Below are 26,385 nucleotides of genomic sequence, written 5' to 3' on the forward strand. Positions count from 1 at the left end.
TAGACTTCTTGTTATGTGTATTGGTTTTAAGAAAATACAGAGATGCTGCTGCAGTATTTGCCGCGCGCTCAGCAAAGCAAAATCCCCGCAGACCGAGACGACGGCGGCGGCGGAAATCAATGGTACAAACCAAGGGAAAGAAAGATCAGAAAAAAGCAGTGGCGTCTCCGGGACAAAGTCAGGCATTCGGCCGATCCGCGGAGAAACTCCGGAAGGGCTCTCATTTAAGGCATCAAGCGGGTGGGTTTTTATTCCTAGAGGGACCATACGGCGCCGTGCGGCAGTTACCTCCTCACCAATCTTAACAAGTTTTTTTGGGCATCTGGTCGGAGCAACCGGATGACCGTCTTTGGCCTGGGAAGCCCAAAATGCCCCTACCTTTTCAAAGTCTATTTTCCTACAGTCCCATCCAGGCCTAAATCTCAAACTAATCTCTCTCCCAGAACCTTAACCTGAAAAACAAAGGAACTGCACACCGGAGCATCCGTTTTGGGCTGGGGAAGGTGGAGGGAAGCTGGGGAAATCTCTCTTAAAAATCACGCACAACCCAGGAGAAACCAAAGGGAGCCTCTGAATAACCAGCGGTGGGCTGGGTGCTGCTGGATTGCAAGCCCCATCAGCCTCGGCACGGCTGAAGGGGAGAGGAATACTGGGAACTGCAATCCGGTCTGCTCCAGAGGGCTGCGTCTGCCCAAGCCATTTGAAACCGTTGTTCAAAATGTTCAAGCAAAAGAAATAATTATGACTGATCTCCATCAAATGGAGGAAGGCATTGGTTGGTAGCTATTTGGCTGTTGGTACGGAAGGGGAAAGGAAGCCAAAAACAAACATAGGGCTCCCATGTCCACAGGTCCAAGCCACCATCCATGGCTGGGAAATGACACACAGGGGGACTCAAACACCGACCCAAAACCCAGCCTAAGCCCAAGCCTACTTGGCATAGCTTTGGTTAAGAAACCCAACAGCCCACCGGAGGACATTGCAGCCAGGCTTAAACCCTGGAAGGCACAGGGACTCCTCACCTCTTTTGGCTCCCTTTCTCTTCCCCTTTAAAGCAAAAACACCAAGGTCTCACGATGCAAAACTGACCTTTCCTTCCTGTCTTCCTCTCTCTCTCTCAGAGCTTGGGAAAGTTAGCCTTTTCTATTCAGACCGCTCCTATCTGTGGGCTGCAACAGGAGGAGAGGATTGGGGCAGTTAATGGTCACCCCAAGTCAAAAGAGCAACCTTATCCAAGCTACGCTCCATCCTTCCCTTGCCGCTCTGGCTTCCCAGGGCTTAGTGCCACCTCACCGGTCCCAAAGGCACGTTTTGGTGCGCTCCTGACCGTCTCGGTTGCCCTCAAAAAGTGCCACTGAAGAACAATATACAGTACGTAAATGTCGGCCCGACAGCATGGATATTGGCTATTACAGCATAGCGCAGGTTAACAGCAGCTGCAACTCAAGCAAGGCAGGTCAAGAGAAGCAAGCGTCTCAGCGGTCAGTGGCTTTGGCCCAGGCCACTTTTCCCCTCTCTTTACCGAGAGGGAAAATCATTTAAAGTCTTGTTTCCAAACCACGGTGGGTTTCCCCTATTTGTTGATGCCAATTGTTCCTTGAAGCCGAAAGCGGGCGTCAATCGCCACCCTGAAAATGGTGAAGAGCGGCCGTCAAAAAAACATACAAGTTTTGAATTTTTCATGTAGGTTAGGAAAGACAATCCAGATCTCTCTCTTTTTCCCCCTTTTAAGGGTGTAAACACATCCTATGTAGAATGCTCTTAATCTGGATTAAGAGTCTGAGCCTCTTTTGAGGCTGGATGGAAACACAGGGCTAAACCCAATTTTAGATCCAACTCAACCAAGTTAGTAAGCACCGTTCCTCGGCCTGAGCTGGAAGTAAGACTAGCGTTTAGCCCTCGAATGTCTATTTATTCATTATATTCATTCATTCGTGCAGATAGACATCTGTCACTGCATTGCACTTTGCAAATCTGTGGAACTGCATTGAATTTGAATTTAGAGAGCTGGAACTTGTTGATGAGGATGGATGGCATCTTACCATCGCAGCCAGTTTGCAAAGATTTTGGATCTTTCACCTGGATTTTAAAAGTGCTTTATCGGGATGAATCAAAATAACCAGGCAATCTGGACGGGGTTAATTCTGTCCATCTCTTCCCATCGAGCAAACTTGAAATGTGAGTCTCCTGTCTATGTTTGCAAAGCAAAGCTCGGTTTGCACAGGAGTCAGACTGTTCCACTTTTGGGGAGAGTGTCAAAGTGGGTTGAGGCTGCTGTTAACCAAAGTGGATATCAATGGGGTGCAATTCCTGATTCATCTCATCCCACAAGAGAGATGTGGTTTATAAGTGCAAAAATAACCCCCAGAACTGGCCCAGCGGTGAAAATATCCACCTCGAGGGCCTTAAACCCTGAAGGACGTTTTTCCTTTGACAAGCCAACAGATTTGGTATTCAAGGAAAAACATATATATACACACATACACACATATCAAAAGAGACACTGAATTATAACATTGGGGTTGGTTTCTTTTTTTGGCATTAACTCAATCTCTTTGGCATGGATCTTTTTAAAAAAGGCTATTTTCTTCTTTGTTATTGAAAAAAGTGTGGCTTTTTCCCCCTTAAAAAAAACTCCTGACACACATCTTTAGCATTTTGTATATATCTATATATGTATATATCTATCTATACTAAAGTATAAATTCCTGGTGTAGAAAATAACTTTAAAAATCTTCTTTTCTCCTTCTTCTCTTCCTCCTGAAAACATTAAGGAACATGTAGCTTCATCTCGCAGACGGTGAGCAGCTTGAGGGGCGGCAGGAGTTACATGATGCTGCAGTTTTGAGGACCCTGCAAGAGAGAAAGGAAGGAAGGAAGGAAAGAAAGGAGGAAAAGAAAAGAAATTCTGATCAGAAACTCTGCAGCAAAGTAAATAACTCTGGCAAAACACAGTCCTCTCCCTTCCTCTCTTCCTCTCCTGACCTGCTTTGCAACCCCTGGCTCCCCTTTTCACCAGGACTTGGCTTTTAAGGGTAATCTTGGAAAATGCTTCCCGATCAAGCCTTCGCTTTGACCCGCTTTCCACCCATTTGCTATTAGAGCAAGGGGGCTTTAGAGAGCGAGGGTCTCCAACACGCTTCTGCCCTAGACTTGCAGTCTCTAGAAAAGTGATTCCCAGACTGTGCAGAAATAATCTGCTTTGACAGGACTGTGACTGCCATGGCTCAGTGCTAGGGAGTCCTGGGAACTGTAGTTTGCTGTGGCACCAGAGAAAGACCCCAAAGACTCACCGCTTCCCCTTGTGAACTTTGCCAAAAGAGGCCACATCTTAACTGAAACCACCACCAACTTTCCCAGCAAAGGAAAACTATTTCCAATCCAGCCAGCATGCAAACTGTGTGACCCACTGCCAGGCCACTGAGATGGCAAGGGGGGATGCCAGGTGCAGAGGGCTCCAGGTTAATACTCCCCAGCACTGACCTGCTGGCGTGGGCTGGCATTGCCCAGGATGTAGGACCTGGGCAGCAGACCCTCCCCGATGCTGGAGCCTCCGGTGCGGTAGCTGCGCGTGATGGTGAGGCTGGAGGAGGAGGACCCTGAAGACATGGTGCTGGTGGCGGCGTTGGTGCCTCCGCCCGACTTATCCGCCGGCTGGCCGCAAGTGCCACACAAGACAGTGCGCGAACGCAGGTTATACTCGCCTGGGTCTCCAGATCCGCTGCAGTGGCTCTAAAGGAGGAGGAAGAGCACAGGAGCTGAATGAGTCAGAGGGTGCCAAAGAGACCCTGGGCTGGACGCCCCATTACAGCCCCCTTGCACTTTGGGCATCCTGGCCAACATTCATACTCTCGTTCTTTTTCTAACAGGGCTCCTTTGCTTCTTATTTCCGTATTAGATCCGCAGCGCAACAACAGAGCCCTTTGGATGGCCCCAGACTCCAAACATTCCTTACCCCTAGCTGTGAGGGTCGGGGATGCTGGGACTCAAAGTCCAACATTTGGAGGGCCCCGGGATTCCCACTTCTGTACTAGAGTTAGAAGGGAGACCAAGGGGCACCCAGTCCAAGCCCCTGCCTGGCAGGAATACAGACCTGCAGCACTCCCAAGAGATGCCCAGTCCACTGTCCTAACCTATTCTTTCCCAAGAAACAGACCAAACTAGCATCCGGTCAAATGCGTCTTTGCGCTTAATGTACATTTATAAAAACAGCAGCTGTTTTTGGGGGGTAGAGGAATAGAGTGTGGAAGAGCTGCTGTTATCAAGACCACAAGTGGTGGAAGATGGCACCCCATGGAAGGTTCTGGAAAGATGGCAAAATCACCCCAAGATGGGCCAAGGGCACCCTCCAAAAAGACTCACATGGTGGTGACGGTGGTGGAGGCCATCTTCATCATCTTCATCTTCATCATCATCATTGATAACCACGGTGCGCACCAGCTTCCTCATGGCCACTTCCTGTAGAGAGAAACCAAGGGAGGAAGTGAGGTCACACAGGTGCAGAAATTTGCATAGGCTGCAAAAGGCAAGGCTAACACACTGATGCCAACTGGCAGGAGCAACCATTGCTAGAATTGTGTCTCACTGGCACACTGTTTACCTGGGCTTTGAACAAGGGCTCTTCCGGCTTCCCTAAGGACGGGTTTAAAGGTGCCATTGCCTGACCCAAAGCAACTTACCTCTCCGGAGGAAGTGAGGAGGGCGGTGCGCAAGCTGTCTCCGCAGCCCCAGGAGGCCTGGTTCTTCCACACCATGTCGGAGGGAGGGTTATGGGTGACACCGGCACCGGATGCCCAGATCTGAAGAGATTGTCAGAGTATTAATAATGGAAGGAAAATTATTCTGGTGCCAAGCAGGCATCAAGCTCTCGTTCCCATAAAGACCACCAAGGAAAAGGAAACAACGTCAAGGAACTGCAAAGGAGAGAGATATTGTACCTGGTCTTGGCCACAGAGTTTTTAGAAATAATGTCTGGAAATATAGGACCCCTTTGCCATAAAGGCTGATGGACTGTTTGGACTGAATTGATGTCATGTTTCCATTTTACTCACCATTCCAAAAAACAATCCATAATCCATTTTTCCAGGTTTGGGGGCGGGGAGGACTTTAGGGGAAATATTCGGTTTGGGGAGGAATTCCCTGGTTCTCAAATAGCTACCCTCCAGAGGAGACCCGCAGAGACTCACCGTCACCATCTGCCCAGCCTTCAGGGTGAACTTGGGGGGGAACCGATACACGATGGGGGTCTCTTCTCCATTTTGGCGCTTGATCTGCCAGCTTCCAAGCGACTGGTCCTGGAAAAGGAGCCAAGAAATGGACGGGGGAGAGTCACAAAGTGTGCCCCCCAAAACAGACCCCAGCAAGATGGGACCGCCAGGATTTGGGATTCAGGGGATGATGGAAAGGAGCCACCCACCTCGGTGGACTTGTTCCTCAGACGGACGAACTTCCCTTCCAGGTCCACCTCCTCCACGGCCACGCGGCCGCTGGTCCGGGCATGGTGGGAGAAGTTGGTGCGGCTCTCGCCGTCTCCCAGCTTCCGCTTCTTGGCTGAGCCTTGCATGGAGGAGTGCGAGACCCGGGTTCGAGTGCCACTCTTTTGGGAGGAGGGGCTCGGAGAGAGGCGCAGCCTAAAGAGGAGAAGGAGGAAATGGCAGAAGGAGGGAAGAGATGAGGACCGAACCCTGACAGCCCTGGGTATACAATGGGATACACCGGGCTTGGAACCTAGCACCCCAACTTTTCTTCCTTTCACCCCCAAGCTGCTCAAAGAGGGGATTCTCGGTGGATGAGACCCTCAGACCCTCAACTATGCAGCATCTTCCCCAGGAACCTACCTCTCCTCCTCGCCTTCCAGGAGCTTGCGGTAGGCATTGATCTCCATATCCAGGGCCAGCTTGATGTCCAGCAGCTCCTGGTACTCGTCCAGCTGCTGCTGCATCCGCGCCCGCATCTCCGCCATTTCCCGCTCTTTGTCGGACAGGATCCGGCGGCTGGTCTCGCGCTCCCGCGCCAAGGCATCCTCCAGGTCGCGCAGCTTGGCCTCCTTGGCCGCCATCTGGGATAAGGAGACGGAAGGAAGCATGGGTGAAACCACCGGAGCAAAGATGGAAGACGGGGCAGTGCAACAGGGAACAGAATCATGTTCTTCATCCCCTTCTAAGCGCTTTAAGTGTACTGCAAAACAGCCTGAGAGATCATTTGCTTTAATTTTCTTGGACAGGGAATACTGAGGGGAAAGGGATTTACCCCAACACCTGCTTCCTAGAAGCCCCCAGAGGCCATAAAGTCCAACTCTCTGCTCAACAGAGGTTCTCCATCTAAAGCATCCCCAGCAGAGAGCTGTCCAGCCTCTTTTTAAAGACCTCCAGAGAAGGAGACCTGGGTCCATTGGCCAACCGCTGTTATCATTAACAAGTTCCTTTTAATGTTCTACCGAAATCTACCCTCCTGTAACTTCAGACCATTAGACCTGGTCTGTCCTTTGGGGCAGCAGAGAACAGCCCTGGAGGTATCCAAAGAGCATGATCATGCCAGCCCTCAGTCTTCGCCAAGCCAAGCAATCCCAGCACCTTCAACCTTTCCCCATAACTTTTGTACTCCATGTTTTCTTATCATCCTTCTTGTTCTTCTTTGAACCTGCCCCAGTTTGTCTATATCCTTTCTACAATGAGGCACCAAGAACTGAACACAGGACCCCAGATGATGACTGATCAGCTTCTCCCAACTTCAAAACTATGCTGCAAATAGCATTTGACTTCTTGGCTGCAGCGTCACCCTGCTCCTCCGTGTTAAACTTACAAACCAAACATAACCCCAAGGTCCTTTTCATCTGGGCTGCTCCTAAGCCAAGCATCCTCTCATCTTCTATGTGTGCATTGATGCTTTCCTTGATGGTGACCACCCCAAACCCCTCACCTGCTTCTGCAGCTGACTCAGTTGGGCAGAGAGGCTGTCAATGCGGATGCGCGTCTGCTGCAGCTCTTCGTGGGCGGCCCCTGCCATGCTGCTGTTCCTTTCGGCCGACTGCTTTGCATTCTCCAGCTGGAAAGAGACCCACAACCAGTGAGGAGATGCAAGAGCATTATCTGGGATGGGCACAAGAGGAGGAAAACCACCTCCTGGGTTTGGACATATCATGGAAAGAGAGGCCTCACTAGAAAAGAGTATTGGCTTTAATTTGCAATCAGGTTCCTCAGAGGAAGCCAAGGAGAGGCATTTCTAGGTGGTAAGGAATTCTCTATGGAATGGGAAGGAGGAAGATGGAAGAAAGGGTTATGTGGGCATTTCGGGAGCAGGGCATGGGTGCATACCTTGGCGCTGTAGGTCTTCTCCAGCTCCTCTTTGTAGAGCCTGACCTGGGCTTCGTGTTGGCCCCTCAAGTCCTGCAAAGCATCAGCCAGCTTGTTCTCAAACTCCTGTTGGCGTCCGTTGTCGATCTCCACCAGGCGGGTCTCATGGCGGCGTTTGGTCTCGCGAAGCTCCTGTGGGGAGATGGGGAAGGGAGAACCGTCCAGTCGGCTGCCGTTCTGGGCGTCCCCCCAAGAGTTTGGCACCAAAAACTGACCAGCGTCTCTGCTACAAATAAGCTGCGTTGGTGGTCAAGCCAGGAGCAACCCCTAGTCTGCAAAAGTTTATTTTCCAAATGTCAAGTGATCCCAAAGAGATGGCAAAGGAGGAAACCAAAGGTGTGGGAAGATGCCGCAAAAGTGGACCCACCTCGCTATAGATGTTCTTCTGGAAATCGAGCTCCTCTCTCAGGGTCTGGAGACGGTTTTCGGCATCCACGCGCCGAAGCATTTCATCCTGAAGCTGCTTCTTGACCTCGGCCAACGCAGCTTCCAACTGGAGATGGAGATAAAGGAAGGTGGGGAAGAGAAAAGGAGAAATGCTTGTCACGGGGATGGAAGCAAGAAAGGCGATCGATTGGTCCTCCGGCTGCACCACCCGGCCCAGAAAAAGAAGCTACTCAACCTCTGCCCGAGACTGCGCTGGAGTTTGTTGGGCTCCAAGACTTGGAAATTATTTTAATGTTTAGGCGTCATGTACCATCCTGGCATTATACCACTTCAGCTGCTGGGGGGCAGCAAGACAAATACATGCTCGTCTGGCAGCCTTTTCTCCACAATGCATATGAAAGTATACTATGGGAATGCACCATTCTCCACTTGCTGAGAATTCGGCACAGCCGCCAAAGCAGTCCCTTCCGCTCCTCACTTGGTAGGGAATCTGCCTTCAAACTCTGAAGTTAGTGTAGAGGAGAACAGTCTAACCCAGGGGTAGGCAACCTTTTTGAGCCGGGGGCCGGGTTGCTGTCCCTCAGACAACTGGGGGGCCGAAGCCAAAAAATAAATAATTAAATAATTAAAAAAAATTAAATATATAAATAAACCAGGACAAATGTAGGACAAAATTTTCAAATGGAAGACACTTTTAAAAAAAAAAATGGAGGACACGTGAAAAAATTTGCTGATTTTTTTAAAAAATGTTAATATAAATACATGTTTCTGAGGCTTCTATAGACAATTGCCCCCCAAAGGCCTCGGCGGCAATCGGCGGCAGGACTGGGCTGGGGCCGGTCCCAAGGCCTCGCCGGGCCGCATCCGGCCCACGGGCCGCAGGTTGCCTACCCCTGGTCTAACCAGACCAAAGGAAGGGCTTTGCTGCCCTCTCTTGGTCTGGTTTTGCATTCCCCCTATTTTAAAGAAATTGATTTCCTGATTTATGGTTGTTGTGTGCCTTCAAGTCATTCTGACTTATGGCAATCTCTATCACGGGATTTTATGGGGCCGAGAGGGTGTGACCTACCCAAGATCACCCATTTGGTTTCCATCCCTGAGCAGGGAATCAAACTCTGAGCTCCTGAATCGTAGTCCAACAGTCAAACCATTACTAACCCGTTCCTTTGCTAAGACAGAATGTAGGTCTGTGACTCTAACATCATTTACCTCCTGTATGAATTTTACCATCTTTGCCTGATGAATAAGCCATGATGCAAAGCTTGCATCGTGTATTTCATGCTTTGGAGTTGGCCCCCCAAAAGTTATTGCTTCGTGCAGATTCAATATCTTTGTTGCTACTGAAATGTGACTGGAACAAATTTAGGGGGAGGGAGAACAAGGTTGGAACTAAGAGATGTAAAGAAAGAGAGTTTGTACATTGGGGACCTGGTGAGATGGACAACTCCAACATCATGAAGTCCTCCTGCCTGACCTGTCTTTAATGCACAAGGGCAATGTTGGAGAGTGTAAGAGCAGCATAGATCCCACTAAGAGAAAAGAAGAAATAGGGTACCCCCACCCATTCCTGAAAATGAAAGCAGAAGGGAGGCCCTTGGTTGCCCACCTTGGCCAGCTGGGCCCGCAGCTCCCGGACTTCGTTCTCCAGGTTGCGCTTCTCTCCCAGAGCGGTGCTGAGGGCGGCTTCCTTGGAGTTCAGCAAGGCCTCCAGGTCCTTCAGGCGGGCCTGAGCGGCCAGCAGGTCCCCTTCCTTTTTGGCATTTCTGAAAAGGCAACAGAGGGTTAAAACACAGCCACTAATCACCCAGTCATGCATCCGATGGACACTCCACTTTTCTCCTGCAAAGAGGACTCAAATCTGTTCACAAGGACAGAAGGCAAATAATGGCCAAGAAGAAGGGCATCAACACTTCAGGAGGTTGCCCTTGTCCTGAATCTGGCCATTGGTTCATCTACTCTACTTGCCCTGGTTCCCATCAGGGTTTGGGGTGGTCTATCCTAACCATGGCCACCTGGAGATGCCCCTCTTGGGTATCTGTGCCTCTCCAAGTTGTTTGCCAAGATCACTTCCTAGCCCAACCCAGGGGTCTCCCATGCAAGGAACAACCACAACCGACCCAGCATAGCTTCCAAAATCAGACAAGATCCGGTCCAGGTCAACAATTTAAAGCAGAATTAAATCCATCCGCTGAAGCAAGGATGGGAGTCCTACAGTCCTTTGGATGTTGGATTGCACCTCTCATCAGCCCTAAAAAGGAGGACCAGGGGTGAAACCAAAGGAACAGGGTAAAAGGATTGCAAGACCCAACATTCCTCTCCACTGCCTGCGCTTTCTGGGGCCTTCTAGGACATGTAGTCCAATAATATCAGAGATAATAACCGTCTGATTCCTCTGATGGTCTTAGTGGCACAAGTGAAATATTCCCAGGGTTTGGATTCCATCCTCTCAGGGTCACAAAGAGGAATGGAAACGTTTTTAACAGTCAAACCAAGAGAGCGCCAACTCCTTTTCCAAAACTCAAGGGAAACAGGGCCTCAAGGAAGATTATTTTTAGTCCGCTTTTTACTCTGAGGAGGGATGTGACGCGGCGCTCCAAATACGGCCAGAGAAAAGAGAAAACCCAAGAGTTTATTAGTTTGGATCCAAGTTTCCATTGCTTGGCCACATTCCTCCCTCCCTCCTCCTTGCTTCCCTACCAAGACAAATGCGGCTAGGAAACCCAAAGGCAGCTGCTCTGACGTAAAGCAGCCCGCAAAGCAGATGACGGCGAGTGCGAGGCTCTGGCAGACAGAACCGGCTTGTGCGGCTGGAATGCAACTAACAAGGGCGGCACTCATCACAACGGCATAAAAGCTGTCTGGACAACGGCAAAACTACACAACTGCCGTGGAAGGGGGAGGGAGAGAGGGAGGTGCTCGCCTCGGCCATTTGGGGAGAAGGCCACCAGCTGCTAGAAGGAGACATATGGCGCATCTGCACTGCAGAAATAATGCACTTTGGCACCACTTGAATTGCCATGGCAGCATCCTACAGAAATTCTGGGATCTGCAAGTTTGGGGAGGCACCATTTTGCAGAGAGAGCTTGTAAAACTAGCAAACCCAGGATGCCACAGGCTGGAGCTACAGCCTTTAAAGTGGTGTCAGAGTGCATGGTTTCTACAGTCTAGATGCACCCTCTGAAAGAGGCCCACACTTGTTCTTGCATTTTTACTTCCATCCCGGAAATGAACTCCAGGGAAACAAGTCTGATATGTTTTATTACAAGGGTTAGCAATTACAGTGGATACAGGGAAGAGCAGAACGAACTCTCTCCAAAGGCGGCTGGCTCACTTCCTTTGGAGGCCTTTGAATAGAAACTGGATGGACATCTTTTGAGGGTGCTTTATGGACTAAGAGAGGGTCCCTTCCCAACTCTATGGTTCTAAGACTCGGTTATTCTGGGGGTCCATTTTTGGCTCCAGGAGTCCTTCAAGGGCCACAAAGACTGCAAAATAATAATAAAAAAATACCCTGACAAGAATCCTGGACACATTTTGTGCAAAAATTCATGCACACATTTTTGGGAAAGAAAACAGCATTTTATGCGCAGAAAAGTGTTTCTTGGAGGAAAATGCTTGGAGGTTTGTTTTTTGCACACAGAATTTTTGCACAGGAAAGCTGCATTTTATACACAGAAATACTCTTTTAGTGATGTTTTCTATTCCAAAAGCTGTATAATAATTTTGTATGGAATATTTTGGGAACTGTGCAATTTTCAAAGACTTTCTTGCAACAGGATGAAAAAAGTGCTCTAATGAATGACTGCCTGCTTCCATTAAGAACGATACTAGTGAAGAATTCCATTAATAGGCGAATGAAAGGAAACGGAGTGACTTCTGATCTTCAGGGACCCTTTCAGTCCGTTAGCCTTGGCTTCCACAACTGTAACCTTTGTTTGGAAGGATGCTCCACAGATTTCCTAGCAAGCCCTTGCTGTCTGTGTAGGAAACTCAGAGTTGTTACAAGCAACATTTACGGTAATGAATTCCTGGCAAGAGTGAGTGAAGTTGGACTCAAAAAGAGAAAGGCAGAATATTCTGCACCGAAGGCTGACTTTTCCCCTTCTTCCCAAGAAAAAGGCGTTTACCTGCAAGTCGGTGAAGAGGGCAAAGAGGACAAGAACGGTCGGTTAAAAGGAATGCTCCCAGCCAACATTCAAGGCTTGGCTTTAAAAGGCAGAAAGAAAGAAAGAAAGAAAGAAAGGAAGGAAGGAAGTCAAAACAGAGCAGAAGGTCAGAAGGGAGGCACCTGCTATCAGCAGACAAAACCCAGACATTTGCAATGACAAAAGCTCTTGTCTTGCAGCACAGGATTCTTTGGGTGTCCCTCCCAAGCAATCTGCCAAATTTATTTTTGATGCATTGGGTTTTCTAAAAACCACTTCTAGTTTTTAACTGGCTTCCTTTATCTTTTCACTATCACTTTTTAACTTTTGCATGAATTTTCAAGGTATGCTTTCCTTATCTGCCTTCAGTCCTGAACTGGGGGAGAAAAAGGCGAGCTATTATGCGTATGCATAGTGGTTTGAGCGTTGGGACTATGACTCTGGAGACCAGGGTTCGAATCCACTCTGAGTCATGGAACCCAGCGGTTGACTTTGGGCAAGTCACAGTCTCTCAGCCTCAGAGGAAGGCAAAGCCAGACTGCCTCTGAAATTTACCAAGAAAATCCCATGATGGGTGTGCCTTAATGTCGCTGCGAGTTGGAAACAACTGGGAGACACACAACAGCCACAAAAACTATCCTGCTCCAAAACTGATTTGGCCGGCAGGAATCGCTGGCCAAGGTGTCCTTGGCTTGTGTGCTTTTGAGATCCCTAGTGGCATCGTGAAAGTCTTATTTGGGGTGGGAAGCAGCCATCCAAAACGCAGGAAGAGGAACTGGCCCGAGAAGAGCCATTGTTTTTGGGTGGGACGGGCGTCACCTGGCTCCCCTGACTCATCCACTCGCTTTGAAGATCGCAGCCAACCTGCCAGGGACGTGCCATTTTGGAAGAGGCTGGGCATAGTGCCATCATCGTGGGATTGCAGGCCAAATGGATGGGTTCAGCCTTTCCTGGAGGGTTCCTGGCAGGATGCTCGCAGGGGGAAAACAACAGCATTGCCACCATTATAGCTTTTGCTGTTATTGACAGGCTCTGGTGCAAAGGGGCATCTGACCAAGAGCTGGTAAAGTTTTGCTTGGTCTGGGCCTCAAAGCCTGAATCTGGAAGGCTGCAGGCTTTGAACATGTCAGCAGCAACATAACCTTTGCATGTCAGATACTATAGTTAGCATCTGGTGCAACACTCTTTCCACGTTGAGACTGTTTTGTCCCTGCAACCAATATATATAGATAATGACTTGGAAGTGAGATATGTAAACTGGGAGAGATGTAAAATATAACTGCCAACCACTCTCAGTCTCTGTCTTATGCAGACACATACAGCCAAAGATGATCCATAGGTCGCTTTGGTATTATCACAAAAACATCCACAGGGATAATCCACAAATCACTCTCTGTATGGCTGCACTTCAGTTTCTATGCGGGTGGATAGGAAGGGAACAAATGCCTTTGAGATGTAGTGCTGAGGACACTGTGGACGGCCAAAGAGATGAATCAATGGATCCTTCTCTTCCTAGAAGCCTGGCTAAACTGAGGCTGTTGTACTTTGGACATATCCTGAGAAGGCACTAGAAAAGGTGATCATGTTTGGGAAGACAGAAGGCAGGAGGAAAAGAGGAAGACCCCACTGCAGGTGGGTAGGCTCCATCTAGGAAGCCATGGCAAGTCGTGAGCAGGGCTGGGGATAACCCAGGATCTTGGAGGCCTTGCATTCACAAAATGACTGATTAGAAAAGATGGGAAAAGGTGGAGGATGGCAGTCGGAAAAGAGGACTCCACCACGGAGGCCATGAATGATGCTGTGAGTTTGCAAGACCTGAGCAGGGGATCTTGGAGGTCTTTCATTCAACTTCAACTCAGTTTATCATGGAGGGAAAACACAGCATTAAGCATTACAGAAGCCGAACAAGACGGCCAGCCTTGCCAGGGACGTTGTGGCTTGATCTTCCTTGCCGCTGCCGCCTCCCTCCGTGTCTGAGTCATCTCAGCCACTTTGCTCAAATGGATATTTTTTTTGGGGGGGGGCAGTTTTGCTCTGTTTTGGCCAACAGAGGCCTAGCAACAGCCACCATCGCGAAGGGGGCTGGGTTCGAGAGGGGAAACGGGACTTGAATCTGGCACCGGTTCAATGACACTTTGGGGAGGAATGAGTCAGAGGGGCTGCACATTAACCAGGGAAAATTTATAGCGGTGCCTTTTAGGAGGAAGACGGAGGAGGTGAGTAAGAGGAAAGAAATGCCAGGAGTAGTTTTCGAGGGTGTTTCTGGGAAAGACAGGCCAGTATCAGCAGGACAGTGAGATCTGAGGATGCACGCCGCCTGTGCAAAGGAGACACAAGTGTGCGCATTCCTGCTACGTTTTTGGATGAGTGTGCAAAGGAGGGGAACAGCCGTTGCTAGCAAGAAAAACACACACATGCGCCGTGGTGCACAACTGCTTTAGAGGAGAGAGCCCTGTAAATTCCTTTCTGCTGAAGGAACCGGCTGGAGACTCCTCTGCAAAAGGCAACAGCCACCGGCTGGAATCTGGGCCTCCGAGAAAAAGGCTGCTCTCAGCTGCCAAACTTTGTCTGCCTTCATATGAAACTACCGGCGTCTCAGTTAACAAAGCCTCTGACAGTGAAGCTCCCTTTGGCAAAGGATATTTATGCCTGCTCAGCTCCCCTTTTCCTCCTCATCTTCTGTCTAGCTGGGGGATTTTTAGCAGTATTGACATGGAAGGGTGGTGAAGGAAGGCTGGAGAAAGACTTGATGTGTTGGGTTGCAGGAAAGTCTTTGCTGTAAACAATGCAATAAAGCATGGCCACGGGTTTTACTGCAAAAAGCAAGGCAACCTGGCTCGCTTGGGCTTTCCTCTCCATCTTTGGGAGCCCAGAGGAGATCACCTTTCCTTCCGGTTCGGAAATCTCCCAGAGGCCACAGGGCCAACAACCCGGAGCAAAAGGATGTGGCAAAAACCACTGCAACCAGGTGGATGCAAATGAGACTCACCACAACTCTGGCGACCGCAAGCCACCCAGATATCCCTTCTCTCCAAATGCAGTCTCCACACCCCAAATGCACCAGATCCCTCCTGATCTTACAAGCTAAGCAAGGTCAGCCCTGGTTAGTACTGGGATGAGAGACCACCAACAAATACTGTAGGCTCTATTCCAGAGGAAGGAACTGGCAAAACCACCTCTGAGGATTCCTTGCCTAAGAAACCCCTGTGCAAACCCCCTCAGAGCTAAGCTGGGCTTCCTTTGCTCCTGCAGGAACCTGAAGAGAAGCTCCCTCAGCCGCTAACCTTGCAGAGCAGGCCAAGGGACTCCCTCCCTGACTGATGTGGGGCAGAGGCTTCCCTGGGACACTCCACTGTCCCCATTTCCGGGGGCATGGGTGGGGGAGACCACTTGGGACGGCTCCCAGGGTTGCCATGAAGGGCCTCCTTTGTTCTCAGCCAGCGTGAGGCTTCCCAAGGAGAAAATGAGGATCAGGAGGGAGGATCATGTGCCAACCGCGCAGGGAGGGCGCGGCCGGCAGGGGAGGGCTGGAGGGTGCCCACGCACACCCTCCTCTGCCGCCTTTCAAATTGTCCAAATCTCACATTCATCTTCCAAATTTCTAGGGGTGCCCCTGGAAAACTAGAGACTCAGCCCCTGAGGTGTGGCAATCCTAATCCAGAGGGTCTCACTTGTTCAAATCCAATGGTCATCCTAACACTTGATGACAACTTGACCTTTGTGCAAACCCTATTGATTCAACAGGGTCTACTCTACCCGGGAGAAGAAGAGGAAAGGGGCCATGCTTGGCAGGAAGGCGAGCCAAGGTTTAAGGCTTGGCATGGCACGGAGCCAACCATGCCAAGCGTCCCAGCCCGAGGCCTTGAAAAGCTCCCGCAGGCCTTGAAGGACCAAGCCTCACGGCCTCCATCTTAGCCGCCTTCTCCCGAGGAAGCCTTTCCATGGGTGCAAAAGCGCTTCTCTGCCATTCTGGGCGAGGCTTTGCCATTGCAACTGAAACCCCACACCGATTCTGGAAGGGTTCAGCCGGCCCCGCAGGCACAACAAAAGCCAGCGTTTTATTATTTTGGCTCCCAGATAAAAAGCAGCCAAGTATTTGCACACTGCCAGGGAGAGGAGGGCTGGGGTTTGTTTTCTGCAGGGCAGCAGCTGCGCAGGCAGAGCTGGGCGTGTTTTGCGAACAGAGAGAGAGAGAGAGAAAGAAAGAGAGAAGAAAGGGGCCCAACAGACGAGGCCAAGGCTGGCAGCTGCCCCACGGAGGGGTCCTTTTTGAGGGAGCGCTTGGCTGCAGCCGGACCCATAAATGTGGCACCGTGGAACAGGACGTCCGTGGCCCAAAGAGCCCCAGAAGCAGGCCAGAAATAGGCAGCACTACTCCCTGCTTGTCCAGAACTGATTCACAGCCAGAGGCCCAAGAAGGGAGAGAGATATTTTAAGGGAGGATTAGATGCATGAAGGATAATAGTTTCAGAGGCAGCCACTGGCAATGAGAGCTAAATCCAGCCTCCGTTTCCAGATGCAGTCTATCATGGAACAAGAGCAGCTGAGGATATGAAGCCGGGGGAGATGAGTGCACCACTTGGGGAGTTTGAACACAGTTTGATCAATGCAGATGGGTTGTCTTTTTATTGATTGATTGGGTGGCAGATCAAGAAATTGGAAGGGACCCCAAGGCAATGCAGGACACATTTTGAAAACCAAATGAAGGCAGTCATTGCAAACAAAGGGATCTTGTAGCCCCTTGGAGACTCACTCAACGCTTTCCTAGACTGGAGTCTGCTTCCTCAGATACTAAAAGATCAATGTCTTTGGAGACAAGATTGCAAAAATAAAATTCATAGGCACAATTATAACAGTCCAAAAGCAAAGCCAGACCGGAGGCCAAGCGAGCCACAGAAATGGCACAACTCCCTCGCTCCTATCTTTGTTGCCAAGGCACTCTCTCCAAGAAAGGAAGGTGACCTTTGGAAACCACTCTGCACATGCTCAAATGCTGTGCATTAAGGTGCCACTTAATGTCCATCTTGTAGAGGGAAAGATACAAAACAAAGAGTCGCGTGGCACCTTGAACTGATTCATGGCAACATGAGCTCACCCCAAAATAACCCAGTTGGGCTCCAAGGTGCCACAGGGCAGTGCCCTGTGCAGCATGCATATCATGGCTGACCCCTTGGAAGAATGAGCATTAAAGAGGACCCTCGCCCCTCTGCATGCAAGGAATTGAACACTGTTCAGGAAAGCACCTCTGAGACTGTTGCCACCATTTGGGGCAACTGGGTCCTCCTCCTCCTCACAACCGGCAAAGGTCACCTTGTCACCTCTGGCCCCTTCCCTCCTCCATGCCAGCCCTGTGGGTGATCTCTTTTGCCCAATCTGTCACTGGCACAGCTCCCAGGCATGGCATCCTTTCGCTCAGAGGGGAATGGGAACCAAGGCGTGGCGGGCACTTTGCCACGTTGCAAGAACCCAGGGCTGACTTTCTGCAGGAGACTGTCAACAAAGCCTGGCACAAAATCCTGCCATGCGCTTTGAGTTGGAGGAGACAGGCCAGTGCCAACTTGGACGGACTTCCCATGCCGCCTTCTTGTCCCTGCCTTGGTTTTCCTCCTTTTGCAAAGCAACTTAATAATGCCCGCCGTGGCATAAAACTGGCTCCCGTCCACCCGCTTGGTTCCTCTTCCTTCTGCCCACACCTCTCACCCTCATAAGAAAGCAATTGAACCATGAAGGGCATTGCTAATTTATGGACCGTTTATCTCTTTGCCAGTTTGCATTGCAGCAAAGGCTCCTGCTACCAACATTCAAACATGCAGTTGCTTTTCCATTGCAAAGAAGGGCATCAGAAGCACATCTGTTCAGGCAGGTTAGCCCTTCTTGCTGGAGTATTTTCTTTTTCATTCCTAAGCAATTTTAAGCTTGCTCCCAGTAATGAGAAGTGGAGAGGGTCTAAATACGCTCAGGGTACCATATCCCATCTGGCTTTGAATGCTAAATAGGGTTAACCCTGGGATGGGAGACCACCAATAAATGGCAGGTGCTGGAAACAGAGGGAGCAACCGGCAAAACCACCTTTGAGGACTCCTGGCCTAAAGAAACCCTATTTAGAGCGGGCCTAAATACCCCAAAGGCACCAGATCCCATCTGATCTTGGAAGCAGAGCAGGGTGCAAAACAGATTCTGCCAGGTGCTATACTTTGATGGATCAAGGTCTTGGTGTATTGCAGGCAAGGCCCAGTTTTAGTTCTCCCTTGTGTGTGTGTGTGTGTGTGTGTAACTTTGGAAGGGGCTGTGGAAACCCACTCCAGGGAGAAGATTCCAGCAAATGTTAGGAAGGAGCTGCTGGAGTCAAGAGGCTCCCTCCTCCCAAGGCAGTGGCCTCTTTGCTTTGGGGATTTCTCAGCAGAGGCTCCTTTGGCTGTGCAGCCCCTGCTTTGCCCAGGGGTTAGACTAGCTGACCCCTTGGGACCCCTTGCAGCTGTTTCCAGTTCTCTGGCTGCAAGTGGGAACTCCCTCCTGACGCACCTGGGGCAACACCTGTGTGGGCCAGCCCAGGAGCGCCGGGAGTTGCCAACGTTTCACAAGAACAAGCCCCCGCATCAGCCGCCATCCTCCTCTCTCTGCCCAGGTGCCAGTTTGACTTGTTTGGGAGTGTTGTGCCAGAGCTTGAATAGAAAGGAGGCGTGCAGAAACTGAAGGACTGTGTGTACAGAGCTGGTTGTTGCACTGGATAGAACCTCTTTCCCATTTCCATGTTGGCTTGCCCTTTCCCTCTCCTCGGTGGCATTAAACTAATATGAAGCATGGAAGACGCTGGGAGACGTTTCAGACACAACAAGGCAACCCTCCCTCTCTCTCTCTGGCTTCACTCTGCCAGGTCACCTTTCCAGCCCTCCGACTCCATGCCCCGCCAGAGGAAGCACAGGAAAGCAAAAGGGCTTCTTGCCTCAAACCTACAAAGACACTTGCAGCAGACGCCCAACAGCTAAGGAGTAAGTGTGTATGTGTGCATACAGCTGCCTGCAAACACTTGCTGCTTCTGGCACACTAAAGAAACAAAACTCTCAGGTGCACCCAGGCCTACTCAATGGGACAGGTTTCTGTGCCTTAGTTTTCCCCATCTGAAAAACAGGTTTGTTGTATCCCCCAGATAGCAGCATTTTGCAAAGATGGGAAAGGAAAGGTGCAGAGATGTCTTCCAAACTCTAAGTCCCAGGTTGGCAAGAGGGCTTCTCCTTTCCCTGCCCCAAAGTGAGCCAAGGCCTGGCATTCCCATCTTCCCACTATGGTTGCATCTGCATCATTTAGGGCTGACTCACATCCGGTGGGTGGCTCTCAGATGAAAGATGCCCTCTATGGAAACATGGCCTCCCTCCCTCCCTCCCTCGCTTGGCCTGGGTTTCACAAATTAGACACACACACACACAAACACCCCACCCTCTCCTCCCACATTATCCTGGAAGGACATTGCAGCACACTTTTCAAAAGCCTTGTGCCCACTTGCAAACAAAGGCAAACGGGGGAGGAATGGATGCTCCGGCTGCTGCAGCAGCTGCTCCCAGGAATCAACTTCCCTCCCGACGCCTGGAATTACAACTCTTGAAAAGTAACTCACTTGCATTCTTCAGGGCCAGGTTTTCAAACACAGCCTGTTGTGTCGCCTGGTACTTTTCCATTTCTTTGCATGACTTAAAACACACAAAAGGACCGATAAGAGAAGGGAGTAAAAGTTAGGAAAGGCCTGCATCTCAAAATGCCCTTCAAAAGAAAATGTAACTTAGTGCATCAGTGCTTCCTCCCTTTCTTCTTTAACTTCTGAAGTGTTAACTTTGGTTACATTCTGGGCCCTGTGCTCCATGTTGCAATTCAATGGAGATTGCCTAGTTCCGTTTCTCCTACAATCGTTTAATAAAGGGAATTCCCTGCTCATGGAAAGCCAGCATGTCAGGAAGAGGGCTTTGCTGGGATGTCCCTCCTGCCTCCAAATGCAGGCTAAGATGACCCTCAACACCCTGAAAGTCAGTGAGGCCAAAGAGAGGGAACTGAGAGGAGGCCATAATCGCCCTTGGCAGGTTTTTCCAAGCAAAGGCAGTGTGACCTGCAGCCCAGTTAGCAAAGGCAACAGAGCAAGAGGTCAGCATGAGATCCCCTGAACACAAAACTCACTTGGGTTTTGTATACACCTTACACACACAGAGCCTGAAGGTAATTTCATGCATAAGATTTTTCCTAATTCCCTGCATGCAGGGTTGTGTACACCGAACCATCAGAAAGCAAAGGTGACACTATCTCAGCCACTCACACCAATGGTCTTGGAACACTTCTGAATTCCAGAGAAGGAAGACTCAACCTGTATCTGAATGCTGGAGGTAGGGCTCCTTGCAACAGCAGTGGGCAAAGAGACACAAATAGCCCCCATGTCTGAATGCCTTTGAGAGTCAGAAAGCTGGTAGTATTCCTGTCCTTAAAAACCAGGTTTCTGAAACTGTCCTCCTTTCTCTATCAATGCCTTGGCAAGTGGATCCCTGCTTTTCGTTGCAAGAAAAGATGATGATGATGATGATGATGGCAGTTGTTATTGCTGCTTCATCCCGCAAGACCAGACAAAGAGGCAAGAACATGCCAGTGGGGCTGCATCTGCACAGAAACACAACCCGCTCTGAAGGCCGTGCCAACTTTTTAAAAGTAAGAAACGAAAATCAAGGCCCAGCGCAACCGTCGGAAAGGCCCCGGTCGCTTCAGATTGGCTCCTCCAAACCCCGCAAGGAACAGAATCCGTTCCGGTAGGAGGGAAGCCTGCTTGCTCCACGTGCCAAAAAGAGGATGTTTATGTAGGAAAAAGGCCATACAAATCTCCACTAATGGAAAAAGAATAGGATCACGTTCAACTGAGCAGCAAAAAGGAAGAAAGTACATGGACAAAGACCTACTCTCTCTTCTCCAGCCTCCTCTAGCCCCAGATTATGCTTCTCCAAATCAGGAACAACTCGCTATCCATGATAGGCTACAAATGCAGCCTCCGTCGGCAAGGACAGTCTAAATAGCAAACCTAATATCCATTGCTGGATCCAAGAGTATTAGGTGCTGGGAAGAGGATAGAGCTTGTAAAAGTTCCTTTTTCAAAGGATTACATCTCCCACAGTTCCTTCATACCTTCTAAGCATTTAGCACACATGTGTCTCCTTTTACATGCAACAGAATGACATTGAGGTCTAGCAACTTTTGCCAAAATATAATCATGTTTTCAAACATCTCAGCACAAGGGAGACACAGTAAACCCTCATTTCACAAAAGGTATTGGAGGGGAGGCGGTTGCAGAAAGCTTGGGAAGTTCATTAACCGTGTTTGGAAAGTTACCCCTTCTTTTGTTACTTGTTGCAATGCTGACACTTTCTAATTTTGGTGAGAGAGAGGAAACAAAACTTCAACACCGTCAGTCAAAGCGTAACTAAAAAATGGCACCGCAATGGGCCACTACAAGAGGACCAGAGTTTGCAGACCCAGGATCTGCTTTGATCCACCTTGACTGCTGCAAAGAGCCACTGTGTTGCCTGTAACAGATTCCTGGGACGTGTTGCTGCAAGAAAGGCATTGGCTGCCAATAAGGGTTGCTGGAAATCCTGCATCTCTTTCCCAAGACAAAATCCTGGACTAGAGAAAGGGGCAGTCAAGTCCCCCCAAACATATCCCACCCCCCCCCGGCTTCCAAGACAAGCCTTTGCTGGGAGGACGTGCAGCCGGCAAAACCGCAGCAAGGAACTCCTTGTTCCAAACAGGGCTTGGGATCGGGGAGGAAAATGGCAGAAGGATCCAATTAGAAGGGGAACACGGTTCCTCCCAGAACAGCCAGGAAAGGGGCAGAGCAGGGCGGGTTTTGCCCTTCGGCTCGCCCTACTTCCCCCATTTCTTTATTGCCAACTTCTGGAGGTGGCTTCCTTGCTTCGACTTGGTCCAGAAGCATCAGAAGAGGCCAGGTATCCATAAACCCCAGAATTCCATAGCCCTGAGCCAAGGTGGTTAAAGGGATGTCCAGCTCCATTCTCCAGTGTAGGAAGCCAGCCTGGACTCCAAGAAACTGGGGCTCGCTTCCCCTTTGCTCAGCCATGCAAACCCACTTGGTGGCCTTGGGCAATGAGTCACTCTCTCAGCCTCAGAGGCAGGCAGTGGCAAAAGCCCCTCTGAACAAATCTTGCCCAGAAAACCCAGTGATAGGCTCAACTTAGGGTCCTGCCAGTCTGAAATGAAGGCACACAACACCAACAACAATGGCTAAGGAGGGTCCATCCCTCTCCAAGACCATCGGGTTCACCTGGGACACTCCTCCATTTTAAAGCCAAACTGTGGCTTCCCAGGAGCCACATCCCCATAAATCCCAGCCCTGGAAACAAAAGAGTGATGGCGAAGGGCGTTGGCTGGGACTGAGTCCCTGGCACAAGGCGTGCCAACCCCTCCCAAATCCACAAACACCAACATCTGGTCCCCATGCCAACAGCCAATCTGGGCCTTCCAGCACAACGTCCTCATCCGCCCCCAGCAAGGCAGGAGTGGCCCACAGCCGGAGGCGCCACGTGAGCCCAAGGCCCAAAAGCATGGCGGCCATTTCCACCAGAAGGACCTTGGTGCGCCAGTCCCTTCAGGGCCTTGCCTGCCTCCTTTGGGGTTTCCACATGTGACGCATGCACATGGCTATGGTTGCAATGCAACACTCAAGGAAAGAAGGAAGGAAAAGGAGGAAGGAGGAAAGTAAAAAGGAAAGGAAGAAGGGAGGGAGGCAAAGAATGGAAAGCAGGATGGAAGAAAGTGAAGGAAAGGAGGGAATGAAGGAAATGAGGGAAGGAAGAAAGGAAAGGAGGAAAGGGAAAGATCATGTCCAAATCTTCTCTATCGCTCCATCCTCTCAGCCATGTCACACTTTCCCATTTTGACACTTTCAAAAAGTACTGCCAAAGACTACTGACGTACTCTGTGTAAAATTGGCACGTGGCATTTTTGCGCCAAGGACAGGATGCTCTAAAAAGAGCATTTTCTGTGTAGAAAACATCTGCACAGAAAAAATTCCCTGCAAATTTTGCACAGAGTGTGAAAATTATGATGGTTCCTCACAGGCTGCATCTGCTCTGCATCACTAAAGCAGTTTGACACCGTTTGAACTGCCACGGCTCAAGAGTGTGGGATTCTGGGATCTGTAGTTCTGTGAGATAGCCACGACTGTTAAAGTGATGCCAAACTGGATCAGTTCCGCAGCATGCAGGCCCTGAGAGTCCGGAGGCTCAAGAAACACGTTCCTCAACCCACTTATGATCTTTGCTCTTCCCACCCCGTAGCCTTGCTTTTAACTGTATCCTTTGCTAACTTATATTGCAAGCTGTCTCAGGCCCCATAGATCAGGGGAAAGGTGTGAAACACATAAAACCAATAGAGAGATCAATTGCCAACCAGGTACACAGCCACACCTTTCCCCAGCCTTTTTTGGGGGCAGCCAAGACTGTGTGGTTGAGAAGAATGCCTCTGTCCTGCTTCCGCCCAGCCTTAACCCCTTGCTCCCTGTGGCATTTGTTGCAGCGCAAAGGCTGCGTGCCGATGACAAGGCGGCCAAGTGCCCTGGCAAGATAGCCACCCGGCCAGACCACGAAGCACGCCTGGCAAGCCAAGATACCCACGGCTGTTTCCACCCAGCCTAGGCTAGGAGATTAACTCGGGCAGAGTTGTGACTGTGAGCGACACGCCCTGAGTGCGGACTACGCCTGGGAAGTTCCCTTCTTCAAAGTCTCCTCCTCGGCAGGGCAACCCTGGCCACCGCAAATAACTAGCCAAGGGAGCACCCTTGTCCCTGGCAGAGTGAGGAGGCAACCCTCAAGGAGTCCTGCAAGGAAAGGTCAGCAGCGGAGGAAGGAGGGGGAAAGTGCAAGGAGTCTTGTGAGCAAGTGAAGTGGGCATCTCAAGAGCTCTAAGGGGAGGGAGGCGTCAGGCATGTAAAGGGGAAGCAAGGTTGCTGAGTAGCACAAGAGGCTTCCTCCTGACTCTGAGCATCACAGAGAGTCACAAAATGAACAAAATGTGACACCCGGGGCTTGCTCCTGCCAAGGATCCTGGTGGCGCCTTCCTCCTCACCTGCATGCGCTCGTTGCAAGTCTCTATTCATGCGCAGGAAATCCCTAAATTGCTGTTGTCGGTTCCCTTGGCTGACTCACACCTCTCTTTCTCCATCCTGTCTGGGTCTCAGAAGACGGACGGATTGGTTTTCTCTTAATTCAGTTATATTCCATCTTTATGTTTATTTTGGAGAGATTTTAAATTTACACAAAAGCTTCAGTGAAACTATATATTTAAAAGTGAATTAAAAGACCATGGTGCTATAAATGCCTGAAAAGACTATACCGTTTGAGTCCCCCTTATCCAAAATGGACAGCAGAAGTGTCACTATTTCAGCCTCCCATGAAAAAAGGTTTGGGTTTTGGGGTATTTCAGGATTCCAGATTCGTGGGACTTGATCTGTATTGAGGGATTGAGTTCAAAACTTTGGGTGAGTTTTGCCATGTATCCTGGCAGCTGTGAGTGCCAAGGTGCCACCTGAAGGTTGCGATGGAGCAGCTACAACAAGGAGGAAAGGCAAGAGGCGTCCCATGGATGGGAAGGGTAAAGAAACCACACCTGCAACTGTTTGCATTACAAACATGGCACTGGTCAACAAGCGGATGTTCTGACAAAATTCACCTGCAAAAGTACACAATGGTTGAGGATACTGGGCACTAGAGTTCAAATATTCCCCCTCCAAAGAATCATATCCCTGACTGCCCTGGGCTTCAGGGCTGCGGAGCTGGCATTGCCAACCTTCTGCGTTCTTCTACTATGTCACTTTATGAACGGCAAGAATACAGCAATGAGTAATAACTTAGCATAGTAAAACAGGAGCACAGGGCTGTGCATCAGCCCCACCTGGATCATCCCATTGGGGAACTTTGGCCCACGGCTGCAGACTCCATCTCCCCCCAAAATGGCTCCCAATTCCAGCTTCAACACTCTGCCAGGATTCCCCACAAAAGTGTGGCATTCAAATGCTACACACACACAAAGCCACAACCTCCGCTTCCTCCGCGTCAACATTTGCACTGAGGTTTCTGAAACTTTGCTCATGAGGACTACAAACACGCAATGGTCAGAACTATCACTGCGAGCATGAGGAGTAAAAAGTCAGGCTGGTGTTAGATGGGATCTCTCTTGTGGTTTTAGCCACACTTGAGTTGCAACACGGCAACTCTGGCCCACAAACACCATCTGTCTAAGCATAACGTGGAAGCTCCTTTTCAAGCAACCCCCAAAACATATCCTTTTGAGATATATGTGGGGGAAACCTGGTGCGCTGGCGGATGAAGGCGGACATTACTCCTGGTTGCCCCAGGTTTTCCTGGCTTAGCGTATTTGAGTCCTGCAAGGTCTCCCTCATCCCTGTCCAGAAGCAAAACTGGCTGAGCCATGGCTAGGAGTTCAAGCACATTCAAAGTCCAAGGCTCACCGAATCCAGCCTCCTGCCAATCTGGACATGACGGGAATCTTGGGGAGGCCGGGAGGCTGCCAAGGAGAGACTCAAACCAGGCCCTGCCCCCAAAGTCCGGAGAGCGGAAGAGGCCACCTGAGGCCAGGAGGATGGGTTGCTTTCCCGAAGGAAGCAATGCCTCAAGACACATGCGCTCCTCTCCTCCAACCCTTTCCCAGCCCCAGAGAGAGAGCAGTGCAGCCTGGCAAGGAGTCTCCTAGGGAAGAGCTCTCCCAAAGGTCAGCTCCTGGGGCGCAGGATGCCAAAGGCCACAGAAGGATGCTCTTTTCCCTCCAAAGGAAAGAGACACCCTCCCCGAGCCCCCAAAGCTGGAGGAGGCCTTGGCCTTTGGGCCGCCCCTGCGCCCTCCCTCTGTCTGGAGCGAGTCAGGCCTTTGCCAGTCTCCCGCAGGGGGCCCCAGGCCTTGCAAGGGCCGGAGACACGCCCGGGCCAGAGAGGCAAGGCCCAGCAGGCCAAGCAGGGCGGCTGCCAGGGAAGAAGGAGGAGGCTTACCTGGCCTTGAGCTCCTTGAACTCCTCGCGGACCTTGGAGAGCTCGAGCTGGAGCCTGGCCCGCTCCTTGGCCACCGAGTCCAGGGTCTTGCGGGCGTCGGCCAGCTCGGCCTCGTAGGCGCCCTTGATGCCGCTGACTTCGCGGCTGACCTCCTCCTCGGACTCGGTGATGCGGAGACGCAGGCCGGCGTTCTCAGACTCCAGCGAGCGGACCTTGTCGATGTAGACGGCCAGCCGGTCGTTCAGCTCCTGCAGGTCCTCCTTCTCCTGCAGCCGGGTGATGCGGGCCGGGGACAGGGGCGTCGAGGGGCCCCCGGCGCTCCGCGTGCTCCGCTTCCCGGACTGCTGCCCCGAAGGCGTCTCCATCCTCGGCCTCGTCCTCGGCCTGCTCCGCTTCTCCTCTAGCCGCCTTCGCTCGCGCTCGCTCGCTCGCTCTCCTCCGCTGCAGCAGCAGAAGC

At 50.6% G+C, this 26,385-nt stretch overlaps 1 protein-coding gene across 1 annotated transcript; it reads right to left on the bottom strand.

The window, feature by feature from the left end:
• On the bottom strand, nt 1–26,385 carry LOC149302232 (lamin-A-like). The gene is made up of 12 exons (XM_089482932.1): nt 25,929–26,385; nt 9,346–9,502; nt 7,720–7,845; nt 7,314–7,484; nt 6,919–7,044; nt 5,838–6,058; nt 5,417–5,630; nt 5,187–5,294; nt 4,680–4,799; nt 4,363–4,458; nt 3,484–3,732; nt 1–2,853 (listed from the first exon to the last, which is right to left on the bottom strand). Exons 1-12 carry the CDS (start codon nt 26,291–26,293, stop codon nt 2,827–2,829), a joined length of 1,980 nt encoding a protein of 659 aa, XP_089339058.1. The 5' UTR covers nt 26,294–26,385; the 3' UTR covers nt 1–2,826.

Source organism: Sceloporus occidentalis, unplaced genomic scaffold (assembly GCF_023333645.1).
Source record: "Sceloporus occidentalis isolate IW3139 unplaced genomic scaffold, rSceOcc1.0.p SCAF_20, whole genome shotgun sequence".
Classification (NCBI taxonomy): domain Eukaryota; kingdom Metazoa; phylum Chordata; class Lepidosauria; order Squamata; family Phrynosomatidae; genus Sceloporus; species Sceloporus occidentalis.

What these genes read in the sequence shown, in the direction of transcription:
- LOC149302232 (XM_089482932.1), bottom strand. Translation starts at nt 26,293, where the DNA reads ATGGAGACGCCTTCGGGGCAGCAGTCCGGGAAGCGGAGCACGCGGAGC. An exon ending in AGAAGAACATCTATAGCGAG is followed by an intron (nt 7,485 to 7,719) that starts GTGGGTCCACTT and finishes ATCTCCCCACAG; the next exon opens with GAGCTTCGCGAGACCAAACG. An exon ending in AGGCTGGGCAGATGGTGACG is followed by an intron (nt 4,800 to 5,186) that starts GTGAGTCTCTGC and finishes CAATCTCTTCAG; the next exon opens with ATCTGGGCATCCGGTGCCGG.